At 35.4% G+C, this 20,850-nt stretch overlaps 7 protein-coding genes and 1 non-coding gene across 8 annotated transcripts; 3 read left to right on the top strand and 5 right to left on the bottom strand.

The window, feature by feature from the left end:
• Positions 1–1,366: 1,366 nt before the first annotated feature.
• Positions 1,367–2,649, top strand: PHYBLDRAFT_158453 (hypothetical protein). Its single transcript, XM_018433792.1, has 3 exons — positions 1,367–1,743; positions 1,833–2,063; positions 2,601–2,649. Exons 1-2 carry the CDS (start codon positions 1,443–1,445, stop codon positions 1,868–1,870), a joined length of 339 nt encoding a protein of 112 aa, XP_018293766.1. The 5' UTR covers positions 1,367–1,442; the 3' UTR covers positions 1,871–2,063; positions 2,601–2,649.
• A 269-nt stretch (positions 2,650–2,918) lies between these two features.
• PHYBLDRAFT_166951 (hypothetical protein) lies at positions 2,919–6,029 on the bottom strand (the record flags this gene model as incomplete). The annotated part of the gene is made up of 5 exons (XM_018435541.1): positions 2,919–4,291; positions 4,979–5,425; positions 5,510–5,677; positions 5,742–5,774; positions 5,903–6,029. The coding sequence occupies 5 exons, from the start codon at positions 6,027–6,029 to the stop codon at positions 2,919–2,921; spliced, it is 2,148 nt and encodes a 715-aa protein (XP_018293765.1).
• A 2,752-nt stretch (positions 6,030–8,781) lies between these two features.
• PHYBLDRAFT_166950 (hypothetical protein) lies at positions 8,782–9,487 on the top strand (the record flags this gene model as incomplete). The annotated part of the gene is made up of 2 exons (XM_018435540.1): positions 8,782–8,900; positions 9,130–9,487. The coding sequence occupies 2 exons, from the start codon at positions 8,782–8,784 to the stop codon at positions 9,485–9,487; spliced, it is 477 nt and encodes a 158-aa protein (XP_018293764.1).
• Positions 9,488–9,667: 180 nt separating this feature from the next.
• On the bottom strand, positions 9,668–10,697 carry PHYBLDRAFT_72834 (hypothetical protein; the record flags this gene model as incomplete). Its single annotated transcript, XM_018442728.1, has 2 exons — positions 9,668–9,949; positions 10,662–10,697. The coding sequence occupies 2 exons, from the start codon at positions 10,695–10,697 to the stop codon at positions 9,668–9,670; spliced, it is 318 nt and encodes a 105-aa protein (XP_018293763.1).
• PHYBLDRAFT_t101 lies at positions 9,773–9,855 on the bottom strand. The gene has a single exon. It is a non-coding gene; the product is annotated as a tRNA-Leu (tRNA).
• Positions 10,698–11,465: 768 nt separating the features above from the next.
• On the top strand, positions 11,466–12,180 carry PHYBLDRAFT_72835 (hypothetical protein; the record flags this gene model as incomplete). Its single annotated transcript, XM_018442729.1, has 2 exons — positions 11,466–11,556; positions 11,840–12,180. The coding sequence occupies 2 exons, from the start codon at positions 11,466–11,468 to the stop codon at positions 12,178–12,180; spliced, it is 432 nt and encodes a 143-aa protein (XP_018293762.1).
• Positions 12,181–12,556: 376 nt separating this feature from the next.
• Positions 12,557–15,820, bottom strand: PHYBLDRAFT_143970 (hypothetical protein; the record flags this gene model as incomplete). The annotated part of the gene is made up of 5 exons (XM_018431117.1): positions 12,557–12,862; positions 12,947–13,006; positions 13,198–13,475; positions 13,682–15,167; positions 15,245–15,820. The coding sequence occupies 5 exons, from the start codon at positions 15,818–15,820 to the stop codon at positions 12,557–12,559; spliced, it is 2,706 nt and encodes a 901-aa protein (XP_018293761.1).
• Positions 15,821–16,479: 659 nt separating this feature from the next.
• Positions 16,480–18,136, bottom strand: PHYBLDRAFT_143969 (hypothetical protein; the record flags this gene model as incomplete). The annotated part of the gene is made up of 4 exons (XM_018431116.1): positions 16,480–17,068; positions 17,251–17,571; positions 17,628–17,938; positions 17,996–18,136. The coding sequence occupies 4 exons, from the start codon at positions 18,134–18,136 to the stop codon at positions 16,480–16,482; spliced, it is 1,362 nt and encodes a 453-aa protein (XP_018293760.1).
• Between the last annotated feature and the right edge of the window lie 2,714 nt (positions 18,137–20,850).

Here is a 20,850-nt window from a genome sequence, read left to right as displayed (position 1 = left end):
AAAATATTACCGTGTTAGTGGTTGTGTTTAGCTGTAGAAAATATTTTGGGTGATATGTCCTATAAAAAAGAAAGGAAAAAATCAGGATACTTTTATGAGATAATGGTATGAAGTATATTTACTAACCTTGACTAATCCGGATGGCCATTGTGAAGAGGATGCATCAGAAGGAAACTATACGCGAGTGACTATGGTAGCAGAAACACTTGTTATTACTCAGCTATATTTGAAGAAATTACTAATAAAGAAAAATAAAGAAAAAAAGCGCCTTACCAGGAACATTTGTAAGTATAAGAGTAAAAGAGAAAGAAAGAAGTAAAAAGAAAAGAGAGGGCGAGTGTCTATGGCAACTGAAACAACTAATTCTTTTTAGTTATATAAAAAAAGTACTTTAAAAAAGCAGATTAAAAAAAAAGACTAATAAAAAAATAAAAAAATGGGTGGAGACAGCGACAAAGAGTGTGTCTATGGCAACAGAATAAATAAATGCTTTTATTTTCTATAAAGAAGACTTTTTAGAAAGAACATGTCTTACACAAATAGTTCGCAAATATAATAGAAGTTGCAGAGATAGAGAAACAAAGAAAAGACCAATAGCAAATATAAAGAGCAAAAAAAAAGAGAAACAGGAACAACAACAAAAAAAGAAAAAAAAAAGTGCGTTTGAAACAAAAGACTAGACTGGTTTGATCAATTGGGTTCTAAAGCAGTATGAAAGCCGATTTGCATCTCAGTGATTACAAGAAGTATTAATAGAGACTTATATATCAAAGATATGCTGAATATCTATATAAACCATACGTTTTATACAATTTGTTTACTCTTTCTCCTGCTTTCTTGCTACTTATTGCACTCATACTCAAACACACACACATCAACCCATTTTATTTCAAATAATTTAAGTATGTAAATTTGATATAATTTATTTTTAATTCAATTCAATTCAATTGTATAATAGCATCAATAACAATGTAATCTAAAATTAACAGTTACATTTTTACCTTTTATTATATTCTGTAGACAATAGCTATTCAAAGATGTCAACTTGCTCTTCGTCCCGTTGAGATTACAAACGAACAATTGATGGAAATTCTTTCTACTTTGAAAACTAATATGACAGCCATGGGAACCAACATGGCAGCTGACATATCGATTGTACAAGAACAAATTGGCACTGTTGAAGATACATTGCTAAACATGAATAGCAGAATTGGTGTTCTTGCCACCAGCAGCACTGAGACAATCACTGCTATTGACAGTTTAAGCAGGGCCCCCCTCGTTTCCCCTACCAATACAATGGCTAATGTTTCTCAGCCTGCCTTCAACGCCCCGTCTGAGTTTAGCAAGAAGGCCTCTAATGATGTTTATGTGAGTATCAACGTGTGCAAAATTTTATCGATGTATTTTCTCATATATTCTATCAGGCCCATATTCGTAATCTCATGTGGGATCCCAAGCTGAAAACAAGAAATCAAGCTGATATCCTGGCAAATGAGAGTAAGCCCAGATGGAATACAAATGTTTTCTTTTACAAGTCGCCAAACAAGGAGTTGGTGGTGCTACTTCTTGAAAACTTGAAGCGCAAGTTTACCCATGAGGGATTTAGAGAGGCAGACTTGAGAGCAAGACTGCACAAAAACTTCACCAGCCGGGTTTCAAAAGCAAGAAAAACCGAAGAGGAAATAAAAGCAACAAACACTTGTTTGAGAAGGGCAGGACGTGCCAGAGATGTAAGTGTAATCTCTAAATAAATAATTTCAAAATAATATAGTTTAGTCTTGAGAATTTTAAAAATACTAATACAAAAAAACTACTATTAGAATCATACTCGCCGTTTACTTGCATACACAGACAACAAAGAAGCAATTGATCTACAAATGAAGAGAGATTGTGACTTCACGATGCAAATGGCAGCAATGTCTGATGGAGAATCTGCAGATGAAGACTTCGAGAATCGCACGAAGAGCATCGTCAAGATTGTTCGGCCAGGATGGAGAAGTGACGAGGTATATTATTTTATATTAATAATTATGTCTTATTATAAAAAATATAAAGTGAAGTATTTGTTGTAAATGAGTATTGGCTACTGCTGTAATTGAGAATAAGTCTGAAGGAAATAATATAAGGCCTCAGCTATTCCAGTCAAAGGTGTCTACCGATTACTTTATTATTTAACACACAGGTTTAGCATGCATGATAGTGATTATATTTCATATGATGATATCACCATAATATGGGATACATCAGTAGATTATTATAAGCATAATTATAACTTATAAACACATTTACTTTCGATGTTAATACTTCATTGGGACTACACACATTTATATAATTAATCATACATTAATTATCCCAAGATCACGTTGCTCTGATTAAGGCTCAGATAGGATCGATTACCTGACCCCAGTCATATAATTTTCCCAATCCAAAACAATATAAATAGCAGTAGTAGTTCAGTGTAGGAACCTGGTCAAACTTTGATAAAAAATCTTTCTCAATAAACAAAACCTACACAAGTTCTCACGAATCTTCGTTCCTAATTTCAAATCTTCAATTCTTCCTCTTAAAAACTTCTTCAACTTCAACCACCACAACAGTATTAACAAAATCATTTTAGTTCAATACTCTCATTAAACTCGTTGATGAGTATGTTATTGAAGCAATGGGGTCAAGTGCTTCTCAAATGAAGGAGAGGGTTTTCACCAGTGTGTCTAATACAGCAGTCCCAGATGACATAACCCCCAAATTTCTTCAGTGGGCCCTTAGAGACGGGTATTAAATAAACAAAAATTGCCTCTCTCTTTTTATCTATATATTACTTTTCACATACAAAATACTATCAATATATATATCAGAAATACGCGCTCTGTTTTTTTTGTTAAAGAAAAAGAAATGTAAAAGTTCACTTTATTTATTATTTAAGCATATAGCTTCTTTGGCAATGGAATTACCAGCATTTTGCTAACATTTCTACTTGTCGCAATAGTAGCTGTAGCAACCTCTAATAAGATGCGATGTACAGGTATAATGCTATGGTAGCTATCAGGAGAGAACGTGGGCAAACAAAATTCAACACTGTCATCCTCACGCGACCTATCAGAGGAAGTACGAAACCACTTGATAAATGCGAATACATGTTGATGATCATGAACCATGCGAGTCAGATGGAGATTGTGCGTGGGTGGAAGTTGGAAGGAGTGTGTAAAAAGATACTGAATTTGTCCAGCAAATCCAAGTATAATGTTTCCATTACTACCAACAAACTTTGCCTGAACAAGTGATCCGCGACTGATTGTGCTGTTGTTTGTTCCTTGATAGTGTTGACCAAGAATGTCAATTGACTTCAATTTGATGATTTGATTGTCAAGTGCTGGGCGATTATAGGACGTGTCCTGATAGCTGGCAAGGTCTGGGAGGTTGTAAGCAACTTGGTAATATTCAAGTAAATGGAGATAGTCGGAATCATCCATTACTGATGGCTTTTTGTATTTTAGAGGAAATGTAGAAGGAGGAAGAGGCTCGTTACCCTTGGGTGGATTATAAGGATCAGTGTAGCCTTGAACGAATGCTTGCAATCTGAATGGGCGACTGGAGAGAGTGGTGACTGTGGCGGCAGGTATGGAGGTTGTAACAAGTTTAGACAGAGTGTGAATGAAGGGGATCTGGCTAGAACTTTTAAGAACAGCATTGACATAATCACCCTTATACGCATTCTGAACAAAATTTTTCATGTAGGTCGCCTCAAAACCGTCTTTGCCATTTGTCTTGAAATTCTTTAAAATACCATTGTATCGCTCAAACCCAAAGAGCCAATAACCATACACTGGTCCAAAATCACGAATGCATTCATGAAGATGGAGGTGTAGTTGCATATTGCAGGTGAGAATAGTGGCAGTATAGTCTACGTTACATGCATTGCAAAACTTTTCTAACAGGCTGTGGGAAGTGGTGATCTCATCAAAAGTAATGCTGGGCTTTACGTAGTATCGGCATGCATCAACGAAATACATCCAGTTCTTGAATTGTAATGGAGGGAGAATACCATGCAACAAGACAGGAGAATAAACCAGAACCCATGATTTCCACTCGTCCGCTTTCATGTAGCTGAAGCCCTTTCCAATTTTGGTTGTCAGTGTGGTGTAATCTCTGGGTAGTACCATTGTCTCTGCAATTTTCTCCATCGAAGCAAACTCTTCAGGTCCAATTGTCTTCTCATCAATCCACCGATCCATTAATCTCTTAGACGTCCCCAGGAAAAGATTATGCATGGGATCAATGATCGTTCCACGTACTAGATCAAAGTATCCAAGGCGTTGCAACTGCGACCATCGAACACCATTTTTGACCTCCAGCTGATGCCTTTCTGAGAGTGTACTTGCATCCTTCCACTCCTCAGCATGCAACCTGCTCTCTGCACCACTGCGGATATTCCAATGAGAATAATTGAATCCATGGAAATCAATCTGATTGCTGCTCCCTAACCAAGTAAACTGCCGGCTGCACCTGTAACAAGCACATGTGCTGTTATGCGCTGTGAATCCACTTGTCTTTCTGGCGGCTGGGATATCACATGCAACCATCAGTAGTGCAGCACGAACACTGACACCATTTGGGAATTCGTGTGTAGGAATCCGCATGCTAACGTACAGCTGCTTCAAATCATCCACCAAGGGCTCCAAGTAACTATTGATCTCGTCGGTTTTTGGCTCCTTTGGACCAGGCATGAGACCTACAAGGATAATATTCTCTGGCTTGAATCTTTTATCACGGGGCAAGTTGTTGATGGCCAGATAGATAGCACCAGAGGAGTGAGTGACACCATCAAAGGGCTGGAACCAGTCGATGTTAAGTGTTAACATTAGTGAGCGTGGGTCCAACACAAATGATACACCATCCTTGTCCTTCAACTCCTTCCACATCGCACCATCATAGATATCGCACAGAGTATCTACCATCTTCAACTCCTTATTCCATTGACGAATCTTGGCTTCGAAACTAGGGCGACGGAAGAAAACGCTCAATGTATTTTTAATGGATTGGTAGACATATTCACGCTTTGCAACCAAGGCACCGGAAGATATGGATTTCGTCAAATTACAGTTGCATGCAGACCTGGCACCAAGTTTTGAGGAAACACATCGAGGAGGAGCAGATACGATATCCTGATATACTGTATGACAGTCTTGGCACACCACAAATTTCTTGATGCCTTTTGTAATAGCAGAAAATCCTGTCATTTTTTGTAAACCGGCAAGACTGGTTGGTAATTGAAAATCTTGGTCGTAGATTCTCAGCAGGTTGTTGATAAACTCAATCAAGACAGCAGCACCCTTATCAACAACATGACGTGAAGCAAATAGTACCGTAAAGATGGCTATGAATTGATGGACTTCATTTTCGGGCATATCAGGAGCAGCAAAAGGGTCTGTAAAAAAGTAAAAAAAATTAACACTTGATTTTTCTTTTACTCTCTTTTTCTTTTAGTTTTCTTTATATATCTCACACTGACCTTCACTGTTGAAGTCCTCAATCTCGATCTCATTGACTTCATCTTCAACATTGGCATCGAAATCATTGTCGTCTCTGTCATTGTCAAACATTGAGGCGGCATCCAAAAAAGGTGAGTTGGCCTGACCGTCCATTGCTTTCACAGAATCGGAACGAGAAGTCGGGATTACTACAAATATGGAATATAATAGTTTATTAGTTTTTTTTCTGCTTTCAAATAAAAAAATTCTTACCCTCAGTATCTACATCCATGTTTCTCATTGCGGCTGTGTTTCATTAAAAGTTTAAAAATAAACAACATAAATAAAAAATAAAAAAAAATTAAAACGATTATTACGCAGCAAACAAAAAACCAACACTGAATATATTATACTATTCTCAAATATTCTGGTACCTTCAACTCTAGCTCTCTTATTACGACGAGTCTTAGTACGCTTTGCAGCATAAGAAGATTTCTGATGACTGTTGTGACATTTAATGCAGTGACAGTCTAAGGTGTGGATTTGGGTAGAGGGAAACATATTGTGTATAGCTTGAATTATAAAATAAAAAAGGAAACAAGTACTACAAATACTTTATTTGATGTGATTTTATAGCAAGCCAAAAAAATATGAATTTTTTATTGTCTATCTAAACCAATAGAATACGTCGAAAATACACCCCCAACTTAAATAAAAAAAACGGCTGAGCTGAAAAAAAACCCTGACATTTCCACTACCTTTCTCGTTACTTAAAGCTATAGTATTTTTTTTATTTTTCCAGTGTCAACAAAGTCACAATCCGCAATAACCATCCTTTACCAAGAATTGACGAATGCCTAGAACGATTGCGTGGAGCCAACCATTTCACCAGCCTAGATCTCAAGAGTGGCTACCATCAAGTACGCATTCAAGATTCAGATGTGCCAAAAACAGCGTTTAACACCCGCTATGGTCAATACGAGTTCCTGGTCCTTCCTTTTGGTCTTACCAACGCCCCGCCAACTTTCCAACATTTGATGAACAAAGTTCTGGGAGAATGTTTAGACAACTTCGCTTTGGTCTACTTGGAAGATATTCTCATATTCAGTAAAACCTCAGCAGAACACGAAGAACATGTACGACATGTCTTGAACCGTCTCCGCGAAGCCAAGCTGATTTCCAACTTTAAAAAATGTGAATTTAACAAAAAGGAACTGACATTTCTTGGTTTCAATGTGTCTGCTCAAGGTATCCTCCCGTCTCCAGATAAAGTCAAGACCATACAAGAATGGGTTCCACCCTCTAATGTTCAAGAAGTGCGCCAATTTATTGGTTTGGCACAGCATTATTGCCGTTTTATCCCAGATTTTGCTGGAATCGCTGCTCCATTAACTGATCTTACCAAAGGAACAGGACCTAAACGACGACCAATTGTATGGACTGACACTTGCCAAGACAGCTTCGACATCCTTAAGGAAAAACTCAGCACTGCACCTGTACTACTTGCACCAGATATGGACAAACCTTTCCGAATTGAGACAGATGCTTCCGATTTTGGTGTCGGTGCTGTATTGATGCAAGAAGATGAAGAAGGAGTCTGGAAACCACTGGCATTTGAATCCAAGAAACTTTCCAGTGCTGAACGTTCCTACCCAGCCCAAGAACGTGAACTTTTAGGAATACTGCACGCACTACGTACCTGGCGCTGTATGATTGAAGGGAAACCATTTACTGTTTTTACTGACCACCTGCCCCTCAAGTACTTCCGTAGCCAAGTTAAACCAACCCCTCGATTAATAAGATGGATTTCCGAATTCGAGTTGTATGACCCCATTATTCAATACAAACCTGGCAAAGACAACAGTGTCCCGGATGTACTTTCTCGAATTGACGGTCCTGAATTTGATGCATCTACAATTGAGTCTATGGAGCCAGAGTATCTGTACACCATGCCCGAATCACAGACTTCAGATTGGCCCAAATACTATGCTCGCACGGAAGATGAGTGGCCAGATGACATAAAAGAGTTGCTACACAGACAACGCAAGAAATTCGTGGTTCATGATCAGAAGGTTTTCCACTTGGTTAAGATTGGTGACACATTTCAAGAAATCCGTTTTGCTCTGTTTACCAAGCGTGCCGATCTGGTAAACAATTTCCACAATGGGTTTGGACATGCTGGTGAGACAACAGTTTATGACTTGATGAAGAAACGTTGGTGGTGGCCAGGAATGCGAACACAGATCCAAGAATGGCTTGCAAAATGCCCCCAGTGTCAATTAGCGTCCAATGCCAAGCGAAATATCCACCATGCACCCATGGAACCCCTAGATATTCCCCCTCCATTTTCCCGCTGGCATCTAGATTTCATTGGAGAGCTCCCAACAACTGTAAATGGTAACCGATGGATTCTCATTGCAGTAGATTACGCCACCAATTGGCCAATAGCACGTGCTGTACCTGCTGCTACTGGTGAAGCAATAGCCAATTTCCTGTATGAAGAAATTGTAATGCATTTTGGTTGTCCCAACGGGATCCTCACTGACCGCGGCGCCAATTTCATGTCACACATCCTCAGCTTTTACATTAAAAAGATTAAATTACACCACAAGTTAACATCAGCATTTCACCCTCGAACCAACGGAAAATGTGAACGTTTAAATGGTATTTTAAAACAGATGCTACGAAAATATGTACATGGCACTATTCATTGCTGGGACAAATATTTGGAAACTGCACTCTGGGCCTGCCGAATTAGGAAACACCGAACAACTGGTTTCAGTCTGTTCTTCCTGACCTATGGCCGTGAACCTCATATTCCAGGTGATCCTCTACACCCATTCATGGATACCGCTATTCCTGATGATCCTTCTCTTGTCTCTGATGGTGCTATCCCTTTTCTCCGCAATCTGCAACAAGCCCGCATTAATGCTGATGCTCGAGTAGCCACCAATAGCCAACAAGACAAGGAACGATGGGATTCTATTATGAAACTGCACCAATTTGCAATCGGTGAACATTTATTGCTCCGACATGAAAACAAATTTGGCTTAGAATATAACTGGATGGGACCATACATAGTTATAGACAAGAATGCAGATAAAAATATATACAAGCTCACTGTTGTGGGGAGAAAATAAAGCAAAATATAATATAGACAAAAGAATTCGTGAGAACTTGTGTAGGTTGTTTATTTCAAAAGCAAAGTAAAGAATGATAAAATTCGATTGTCTTTCTACACGGAACTATCTACTGATATTTATATGTTTTTCTAATTTGTAATTCAGTGTGTGCTTAAGTAATCTTTATCACGATGAGTCATCTTCCAGGAGTATTGTTCTTCTGGAAAGATCCGGAAAGACCAATTGATATGATACTTCTCCAGTCAGATCAGTCCAAGAGTTTTGGTAAAGAAGAGCATTTATGCTATTGGTAATATTTTAGTATTCCGACCCAGATACTTGGGTAATGATTCATAATATTAGATAGTTGTAGTTGTAGTCTCTCAATTAAGTATTTGTATAATAAAAGAAATATGTAGATGAAATATAATGATGCCATATATATAATGTATATGTATTTGTATATCCCATGTCATGGTGATAATAATAAATAATCAATTATGTGTATGATGATCTGTGTATTAGATAATATCATAAAGGGAGATCCGTTTGACTGGAATAGCTGAGGATATTATTTTATCCTTCAGTCTTACTCTCAGATTCAGCAGTAATCAATACTCATTCACAACACTCACAACTATGGAAGGTGTCCCTTATACTTCCTGGGTTCACGCCAATCGTTTAAAAATTGCAAAATCTGATGATTTTGACCATACCTGGTATTACCCAACCCCTGCCCATGCCCAAATGCGCCGCGATTTAGCCTTGGACTCTTCTTCTGCCCTACTGTTTTCCCTTGTGGATTCTTCTGGGGTTGATCGAGGACTATCAACAGTTTCGGGAGGGGGTGATGTCGGACATTATTTTGATGAATCCGTAAAATCTGAAGATAGTTAACCGCAGTACTTCTTTATGCGCAGTAATATCTTTCTGAGCATTAACCGCAGTATAATGACTATTTCCTTAATTAAATATAAATAATAACTACTGCGGATAATGCGCAGTATTAGTTTAGAAAACTATATAAGACAATTCAATTCATATCAATAAAAAGTATCTTTTATCCTCTCTTTGATTTTACGTATACTCCTTGATCCCCAGTGGGTTTGACCTTTTGACTTTGTTATAGTAAAAGGAAGACCAACCCAGATCGGGAACGACAAATTTGGGCACGACACAAAATGAAGAGAGTGGGATTCGAACCCACGCCTCCGAAGAGATCACGGCCTTAACGTGACGCCTTAGACCAACTCGGCCATCTCTCCACTTATATTGTAACACGGGGTAATAAAAATGATTTTGCGGTAAACAATTTTGGCTGTCCGGCGGTGCGGTGACGTTGCAGAATTCTTTATAATTCTAGAAAATTATATTCTATTATTATTTTTTTGATTTTTTGATGGCGGCCAAGGCTGAATAGAAAGCAAGTTTCCTATTTGTAGAGAAAAACACCAATAAATACAACGAAAAGACATCATCCTGTCAACAATAACTTCAGGCAACCACACATCATATTGTATTTTCTTACTATATTTAACTGAACAAATCAACTTGGACTTAATATTATTTTTATTATATATTCTTATAAGCATAATTATCTTCATAATTATGACTTAATTATTATTTTATTTTATTTGTACTTAATGATAGTAAAGAACAAATCATATTTAATAGATTGTTGATTATACAGCTTTTATTATATATTTTTTTATAATTTTATTTATTTAATTATTCAACAAGTCAATTGCAAAGCTATAAATATCGCAATACTGACATTTAATAAACATGGATTTTTCTTCATCTTATTTTCTGACAACAAGTTCTCTTAATATTTAATACTGTTGATATTTTATTTGTTTGATTATCCAAGTATATTAAGTCAAGTCTATTGAGATTGATTAATAGTACTGTTTTTTTTCTCTTATTTTTCTCTTATTAATTTTATTATCTTTAATTCTACATTCTCTTTTGAGTTTGTCTTTTTCTCTCTTGTAGAAAAGAGAGGTTATTTCATATCTACAAACCCATTCAAACCTTGAAAAGCGTGATAATATCACTTGTCAACATTTACCACAAATACAAGCACCACATGCGTCAATTGACACATGGTATGATAATGTACTTAGCCGTAGTTTACAAATCATAATCTACCAAGTTCAGACATTCTTTGAAAACCCCTTTTAATTTTTCTTCAAAATTTTAATTCTAATTTTACTTTCTTTCTTTCATTTTCACAAAATCATCTTTTTTCAAAAACTGATTTTCTGAAAATTAAAATCCTTTCCCCTTTATTTTTCCCAAAATTGTTAACTGAATAGTATTTCCCTTTATTTATAATAGGATGTTTCTGCAGTTTTAGATGTTTAAATTTAATTTATTAAATGATTGAATATCATTAAACTAAATGTGAGATATTTTTAATCTATAAACAACTAGTCATTACCATTAGTTGTTTATAGATTGAGATTCAGAGATTATGGAATTTAATTTTTTTAACAAACAAATTTAAGCATAATTGATTATGTTCTCCATATCTTCTCTGTTTTTTCCCTATGTTTTCTTTTAATAACTTGACCTCTTATTCACAATGCTTACATTAAATGATAGACAGATTATTCTCAGAGATCTGAAAGAGAAGATTTTCAAAAAGCTTATTGAAAGAAAGCTTTCTTTGAGTACATCTGTATTAAATATTATTAAGAACATCTTTAAACTTTTAATTTATCAGATTGTGCTTGAAAACAGATACCTTTTCCCAAGACTCCATATTCTATAAGCTCCAAGCAGAATAAACTGGCTTCTATATTAATTAGATGACAACTGATTCAGACAGGAATTCTACATAAATAAAAACTCCTTCCATACAATACTTTGAATGATAAAAGACCATTGTGTTTTCAAAAGTGATCCACACAAGAATCAGACAGAACCAATAATTCAGATGATGTTGGCCTTAGAGCAGCTAGGTACATATAGAAATGATATTTCTGTGGGTCACACTACACAATCAATGTGTATCAATGACAACTTTTACTGTTTTTCAACTATTATATGCAGTATATATATTTTGATAGTTATATATATCTCATTGCATAGAAGGATCAGTTTACCACTATATAGAAAGATTTCTCACCACCATAATATTATTAGAGACTAGCACTGTGGTTTGACCTGATTAGTTAGACTGTCACAATATTAGTAGAAGAATTGAAGAAATAACACGCTTCCCTTCTTATCTGAGCTTTGTAGATGGAATCTTGATTAACCTAGAATATAAGCCAACCTGGAAAGGAGAGAACTTTTACAGTCGAAAGTCTTGTTACTGTATTTCAGCAACCATTATATGTGATGCTGAAAATATTATAAGATATTGTCATACTGTATGGCCAGAGTGCTTTTATGATGCTTGTATATTTGCAAATACGCATATGACAAGAAATCCTGGCCAATATTTTTCTGGGGATCAATACGTGTTGGGGAATTCAGCATATGCACCAAGTCATATCATTATACCTGCCTACAAGAAGCCACAAAATGGATTGATATCAGTAGAAAATAAGAAATTTAACTATAAGCATGACAATACATAGGCCAAGATTGAACATTGCATTAGTATTCTGAAAGGGAGATTCCAATCCTTAAAAAGCTTACAAATCTTGTTAAAAAACAAATATGATGTGGCTAAGATTGGAATATGGATTAGATGTTGCTGTATCCTATACAACCTTTTATTAAAATGTGGTTATAGCAATTTTCAAAAACTTTCCTATGATGATACTGATGATACTGATAAGAATGATAGTAAGGATAAAGATGAGAATAATAATGAGCATAGAGAAAACTTATATCAAGTAGAATTGGGTAAAGATAAGAGGGAAAAAATAAAGCATATTATCTTGAAGCAATAAACCTCAAATGTATTTTTACTCTTATATAACTTGATTGCCTAGTATATAATATGTTTTATTAAAGTTTTATATCCAACTTTCCCAATATATACTGTTTGGAAAGTTCTAAACTCTCCAACTTAGCAATGTATTGAAGCTTGCTTTGATTACAATCATTCTCTAACTGCTTTGCTTCAATGTTCAGCCACCTCTCCTTCATCATCATTCTGTCTCCATACACAATCCCCTGGTGGCAAAACTGTCTTTCATTAACCTCGACTTCAGCTTCAAACTTTTTCTGCATCAGCTCAACGTGAATATGATTCAGCTTGACAGACTCTTCTATAGTCTCTGAGATGCTTGCATTAATTGTTTTTCTGATCTGCTTGGAAGGTTTTTAGGAGCCTGAAAACGTGGTAGACAGATGGTAGACTAGAAGTGTTTTATCTAATTGTTCATCATCTTGAACTTCTGCATCAAATTCTGCTTCATCTTCAGCTTCAACTTCTTCATGACTGCAAGTCTCTTCCTACACCTAAGAGACATCAATTGGGTCACCACTTGTCATTGGAAATAGTGAGTTAACTGATGGTCTGTGAAGCATTACATACTTAAGATCATAGTAATAAGTGCATTTTTGCTTTACTTTTTCTAACAATAATAATGAAAATTTATTATTTATTAGAAGTCACTCTTTTTTGATATATAAATTAAGCATACAAGTATATCTTCAAGTGTCTTTTCAGCTTCCTCTGGAGTTTTTTCACTCTCATTGATATCATTCAGAATGTCTTGCCCAGTTCCATTTAGAAAGTTGGTAGCATCCTTAAACTTATTGTGCAAGTACTGAATCTTGCTGCAAATGTCACTATTACTCCAATTAGTAATATCATTATTAACTATAATTTCTCTGGTTTCCAAGCAAAGAACCTCTTTTGTTTTCCGACTAGAATCACCACCTTTCCAGCAAGAGCAGTTGCGGATTTCTGAAGTATCTCCTTATTTTATCCTACGGAGAGTTTGAATTTTGAAAATCCGTTGAGGTAGTGACAGGTTTTACTTTTGGTAAATTCAATTAGAATTGTATTTGTTTATATCAATCAGAAATATTTTTTCTTGTACTTTTATCTTTTAATGATATATATTTATTATTTTTATTATTATCTCTGAGTATTCAAGTTTCTAAAATATGAAGGGTTCTCACTTCTATATTCATCCATCAACCTCACAGCATCTGCGAGTGCTCTTTTTATAAGATCTGCCTTTGTTTGATCTAAGCCAGGAATTGTCTTCAAAGTTTGAAGATCTTCAAAGCCGTGATGCATCGTTGCAGAATAAGCTGCAATTTCGTCAAAGACATATACACCTCTATCTTCAGCAGTACCTCCACTCTCTAATTCCTCCTCTACTTCTTTCTCAACTTCGTTCTCGTTTGCATTTACAGCGTCTTGTCGGTTCAATACCACTCCTGCTATCTCCCGTTGCTCGATGAAGCTGAATTTTGCCCCACAGTAACGCTTCAACAAATGTGAATGCTTGCATGGGATCTGGCGGGTCAGAAAGTTTGGGCAGGTGCAGCTTTGTATCAAGTCATTTGATATATTGATGGTATACCACTTATCTTCTGTTACAAAAGATCTTATTTGCCACTCACCATTATAATCATCCATGCTGTTACCAGTCTCACTCAAAGGGTTGAGAATCATGGAAGGGAGCATGTCATTTTGGATTTTTGAAGCAACAAAAGAATTTCTTGCTAACTCATTATCAATGGGACCCATCTTACCATTGTTGAAGTGAATACGCTCAACCTCTTGTTCAAAATAGAACTCCACATCATTTGTCAAGATAAAAATTAGTCGATCCAATCTTCTGATGCGTGCACGACCAAAGTAGATTGTCTTGAGTTGATTGTGCCATGATTCTACATAGTTGTTTGTCACATATCTCTGATGTTGTTGGCTAATGTATGGGCGCCCCCATCTTCGCAACAATTCTTCGTTCTCGGTCCATTTCTTCTCAAAATATTTCAAAAACTGAGGTTGATCCTGAACCATCAGTTTAAAATCTTCAATTGCTCTTAGGAACACGTCTTCGTTTGACTCGATGAGAATGTGTCTCAGGTAGTTCTTCAGTGCAGTCTTATAATTCCCAAGTTGTTCTGATGTATAAGAGGCATTAAGTTTAATCTTGCTGTCAAGGTTGTGCTGCCAAGCGCGAAGAACATGAAAATCACAGTAGTGAATTGTAGCATGAGGTAATGCTTCTTTGATTGCATTAACCTCCATAATGCTACAGTCAATGGTAATATTCATTGGTACAAAGCTGCTCTTGATGCGAAGGTGGTCAAGCCAAAGTTTGATGGGTATGGCTGTCTGGTTGTTTGTCACCATGTATACAACAGGGAATCCCTTTCCTGTTTGAGGATGGCGAGTGACCAAAGTATATAATACTTCGTCGCTTCTGGACGAAATGGAATGGGTGGCATCGAGACAAAAAGATTGCGAGATTCTCATGATTGAAACTTGCATTGGTGATTGAAATCCAAAGGCAAATTGTTTTTTACCGTCATTATAAACAGAAAGATTGATTTCAAAAATGCAATAGTTTTGTTCTGCTAGCTTTACATTTAACCAGATGGAAATAGATGCATTTTCATCAGAAGCAAACATATATAACAAAGTAGTCATCTATTTTATATACGAGTATTTATTTGATATATAAATATTAATTTAATACGAAAGCTCTGTTATATTCATTGACAAACCTTTCTCATTCTGTTGTAAATTTCTTCATAATTAGGCTTTCTAACGCCAACTCCCCAACTATCAATCTGTCTAAGAACTGAAATTCTTGTACTTCTACAGCTGCTGCCACTTTTCAACTGATCTTCAATAATCTTTATGGCTTCAGAAGGCAAAGGAAGAGTTCTGACTTCGTCCCAGTCTCCAGGAACATGGTTTACATGTGCCCTTGTTTGGCAAAATGTAACAACATTGGGGTTGTCGAGATGCTGTATGATTTTTAAGGCAGCTGTACAAGAGCATGCCTTCGTATCTTTCTGGGCAAGACGTAATTGGCGGTTTGTTATATATTGGCCAGCACGGTGGCATTTTTTAGTCTCTCCAAAAACTAAACCTTTTCCAGAATATTTATGCTTTTTATTCCATTTTGTTGAGCATAAGACATTGATTTGCTCCAGACACTTTTCCCATTCACTAGCTTTTACTAATATTGTCGAATTCAAAGGAAGCATCTTGATTCCTTCCAAAGGCGAGTTGATCAAGACTTGTTGAATGGTGGAAATATCATAAATAGTGTTGTTTATATTGTTGTTAGACATAATTGAAGTTTGTTTTTAAGAAAGAGGGAAGTGATTATTTGTTAAAAAAAAATGCCATGTGTGGGATGCAAAAGCCACTGTCTGCCATTAAAGTTAGAAAGCCATAGGACTAAATTAAATACTAATTCAAACTCTCCGTAGGATAAAATAAGGAGATACTTTCTGAAGGTTTATGGTGTTTTAAAGCTCCGAGTTCAAACTCCGCCCTTTGCTTCAGCATGGGAGATTTTCAATATCAAATTTTCAATATTTTACTTACATACATTTTGATTGGTCTATATAACCCAGATTAATTGGGATATCAAATTTGACCTATTTTATGAGACTTGTCAACTACATATGGCAATTTTAAAAGGGCAAGTATCTATAAATAGACCCTCTCAATATTTTGGCAAAACCAAAAAATGACTTGGTGAAAATCATAATTTTTTTTTATTAATAAAGATCAAAAAAAATCAATATTGTCGATTTGAAAACAAGGAAACAAAGAACTAGTAGGAGCCAAATTTACTGAGATTGATGACAAACTTGTTATTAAATTCTGTGTGCATATCAAGCTTACATACAATTTTCAGCTGATTGAGTAGAGTAGATGCATCATTAGAAACCCTTTGTGCAAGGAGGTAGTTATTAACTTGAGCGTGGGGACTACTCTCAACTCAATAGTATTCTATTCTCAAAGAGGGGACTTTTCCAATAAATGGATGAGCATGTTGGTCTCTACTCTCCTTAAGCATGAACACCACAAAGGTATTGTCACAGAGTGCTTTTGTTGTAATGTCATCAGTGTCGTTATTATCAGCAAATTCTCTTGATCCACCAAACAGAATATTCTTAACATTGTCGTTAAAGTTTTCTTTAAGAAATTCTGCTGTGAAATTACTATACTTCTCTCTCATTTTGTCTTTGCTCACCCATGAATCATCATCAATGATGTGTCTCATTGCAGATTGCTTGGTGAGCTTGAGACATACATCTCTTGAGATGTTTAACCTATTGGTATACATTAGATGTTCACGAATGTGTTTGTTAAACTGCTCACCTTTTTCGGTCTTGTAATGTAGAGCAGTTCCAAATCTTTGTAGATCGTTGGGCAGATGTGTGAGCAGGTGAACCTTGGGCTTTGAGGAATATGGATTATGTCCTTCAATTTCACAGGTAATGACATAATGATGCAGTTCTTGGATAAGTCTTGTAACTGCCTTTTCAACTTTGTTGATGTATATATTATAATTATACCTTACTGCTCTAACAAACACCAAGGAGCAAAGACGGCCAAGATGGACAAAAGATGGAATTATGAGAGAGAGAGTGTACTATTATTTGCAAATTCTGTAACTAAGATAGTGGGTAGAATTTGCAGAAGAGCTTTGTAATCCCTCCCAAGGAATGAGCCACAGTGTCGTAACTCTCGAGTGAACTTTCTTCACATTCCTTGAGAGTTTTCATAATCCTTGAGGGCTTTGGACAATCTAGCCATTTGGTTAGAATTTTTCTTTAGTATAACCTTTACCAAATCATTGACTAGATACTTAGCAACTCCAAGAAGTATGTTATGCAAAACTTCAACTGGAGTATCTGTCGATGGATTGAATGACTGTAGTTCCAACAATGCATCTGTTGCCCTATTTGCGAAGCATAGGTTGCTTGCTGTCAGAGCATTTCCAGTCAAAGGAGTATCTGAAATAGTCGATCCACGTCCCGAGGTAAACGCAGCAGCAAGATAGTGTGCTTTTGTTCTTGCTGTGTGTCTACCAGTATAATACAAAGAGCTTTGGAGGTTGGGCATGGATCTTTGTAAATGGACATAACATTTGCAGCATGAGTACAGACTTGTGGCATGCACAAACCACATAGTTCAGAATGGCATGAAGTATCTGCCTCAATCCAAAGGAGTGGTGATGCTACTAAGACGTTTTTGTTGTCTTTGGCAGAGAACATCACCAGTCCGTTTTTGAGCCTTTTGAAATCTTCAATGATTTTAGGCAACAAGGACATTTCACTTGCCCCCTTTTTCTTAGGAACAGCAGAGAGAAAGTGTATGTTTTCAATTGAAGACCTCTCTTTGTAGGAGAGAGCAGCAAACTTCATTGACCAGCTTTCGTACGGGTTATATTGCTTTGATCAGTTTCTGGAGGTGTCATCCGTGAAGAGTATAATAGGCAATATCCTCACCTTGTAAAACAACTTTGGATCGATTGGCTTTCCGGTTTTGTCTAGTACGTGCTGTTTTAAGAAATGAGGCTCTTCCAGCAAGGACTTGTGGTAATCCAGATACTCGGATGTTGGATTTAGCACATATAAGAACATATTCATATTGGGATAGCATAGTAGCTATCATCTTGTCAGTATAAAATATATATAAACGATTAAGTAATCAGCCCAATAATTATTACAGTTAGTACTGTAGATAATATCTTAAAGGTTGTTAAGATAATTATATCATACTGCCGGGTAAACTGTGTCAGATCGATATGGAGCTAATTTAGTAGGAAGTCCTAAAGCTCTAGTATAAAAGAGAAAAGAATAGCTAAGAGCTAAAGAAGTACGATTTATGACTTGATGTCATAATTGTTACACCGACACCAGTTAAGCAGTAAATACACTCTAATAACCAAATATAGTAAAGGAAGAAAGCCTTAAGAAACTAAGACGTAATGACAAGAGCAGATTGTGTTTTCTTATAAAAAGGGACACTTTTTATTTATGAATAAAGGCAACTTATATACAGTCTCAAAGTATTTCTATACATCTCTATTATCAAATATTTTATTTTTCTATTGTTTCGTACCTGAAATACCACAAAACATGCAATTGGGTTTTTCAAAATTCTATTTGCTTTTGTTTCTGGAAACATTTTCAGAATAGCTATTAAATATTTCTAACTGCTAGTGCAAGCATACCTACCCTACAGTAGCAGCTACTGCAGGGTAGGTATGGGAAGCCTAAAATTATCTACCCCCAATATTTTCAACCCATAAAAATAAATAAAATCGTATTTTACCAGCCAATATTTTTTTGCAATCCCATTTATCAATTTTGTGATTCTTTCGGACCTGAAACTTCAATAAAAAAGCTATTCCCAAAATAGTAACATAAACTCACGGGCTGAATAACAAAATTGTTACACAAAAAATCTGCTATGGTGTTATAGTGTCATAAAGCAATCTGCAGATTATCAGTTCAATTTGCACAAAAGAAATACAAATATTTAGTGAAATATAACATATTTAAATTATTATTATTAATTACTTTAAAGTTTGTTTTCTCTATCAATTTGGGACGTCATGTGACGTGCATATACTTAAAACAATGCCGTGATGGTGGGCTATGTAGATGCAGTTTGATTGTCACATAACGTCACAAATTGATAGAGAAAATACAATTATAAAGTTTATAGTATCTATTTTAAGTGTTATAATCTTATAAGTAATATGGTTTGTGTAGTTGTTAGGAGCAGATGCTCTAACAGTCACAACATCTACGTAGCTAAATCTATCTATTATAACTATCTTAACATATCATATTCTCATACCACTTCTATAATCCCTAAATATCGATCATTGGGATTATTCTTAATAGTAATATTATTTAACTACTATGAACGAAATTGGCGTGGCAGTCCTACTAATTTTTTATTAATTTGTTGGCCAGTCACACTACACTTAAGCAGGGTAGATTAGTGGTAAATGAGCTATGTTAGTTACCAATCAATGCAGTTTTGCCACACCAAATTTGGTTAGTGATTTGGAACAGATCTTAGTGGCTCTCCTACCATAAAACTTAGTGGAAACGTAACCAATTAATGTGGTTTTGTGCTAAAAAAACAGTGTAGCATTTGCCAGTTTAATGTTAATATCTACTATACCTTGGTGTAGTTTTTTTTTACAAAAAAGGAAATTATGATGTGGTTTTTTATAAAAAAAAAAAACAGCAATGTAGTTTTTTTATTAAAAAAATAATTTTAGACAGTAGGTTTTTTTTATTTAAAATAGCAGCATTGGTGGCATTGCTTATTTTCACTTTTTGTAAGAAACTATTGGTAGGCTTATACAGTGTTTTTTTTTGGGTTTTTCTATTTTGTTTTGTATCCAGCAAACAGGTTGCTAGGATATATGCAATATCCTTGACAATGAGATGAGACGAGATAACATTCGGAACAATTATTCTACAGGATAGGATGGAGCAATATTGCTGAGTTAAACTATGCAATAACATTGTTTAATACTCAATACCACGAAACAATAGCAAAAATAAAGAAATATAATAGCACTAACAACTTACATAACTTCAACAAACATAATATAAAAGCATGCTTCTTATAAATCAGTGTTTTTTCTATTGAGTAATAATACCAATAGTTAGCATTTGTAGCTTTAAAAAGAAACCCTTTTCAATATATTTATCTTAGGTCAATCAAAAACAGTAAACCACCCCAAAAAGTCAATAGTTCACAGGAAAGCAACTTGAAAATTCTCAAAACTAAACGAAATAATAATAATATTAGTATACATATAATATAAAAAGTTCAATTCTGTTAGTTACCTTTCAATTGATATTGTAAATAAAGTACATAAACTTCAAAAAAATACTATTGAAAAGCTATATAATTATTAGTACATTTAAAACAGCTCTTTTTCTTTGTACAAGAATATTTACCTGGGTTTACACATCAAATTAAAGGCTGGTTATTGCTGTATCAGAATAGAGGTTGCTCATAACTATTTTTGATTATTCAAAAAAAAAGATAAATGACCAAGTCCTATTCAAATGTATATATAGAATACCTTTTTCAGCTATGATGCATCTTGAATTCTTTCTTATTGTTAATTGCAAAGTCGTATCTAGAGTCTGCTTCCATTAGTTTAAATTTATTTCTATTTCTTTTAGATCCAGATCGAATGATTTATTACAAAAGTGAACAATTCAAAATATTCCTACAAGATTTCAACTTTTATTGGTGTGCTTTTGCTTGGCTGGAATGTGGGTGATGGAAAACATAAGAAAAATAAATACAGTGTTTAGAATTA

Source organism: Phycomyces blakesleeanus (assembly GCF_001638985.1).
Source record: "Phycomyces blakesleeanus NRRL 1555(-) unplaced genomic scaffold PHYBLscaffold_7, whole genome shotgun sequence".
NCBI lineage: Eukaryota > Fungi > Mucoromycota > Mucoromycetes > Mucorales > Phycomycetaceae > Phycomyces > Phycomyces blakesleeanus.
Note: the sequence above shows the minus strand (reverse complement) of the source record. Positions and strands in the feature narration are given on the sequence as shown.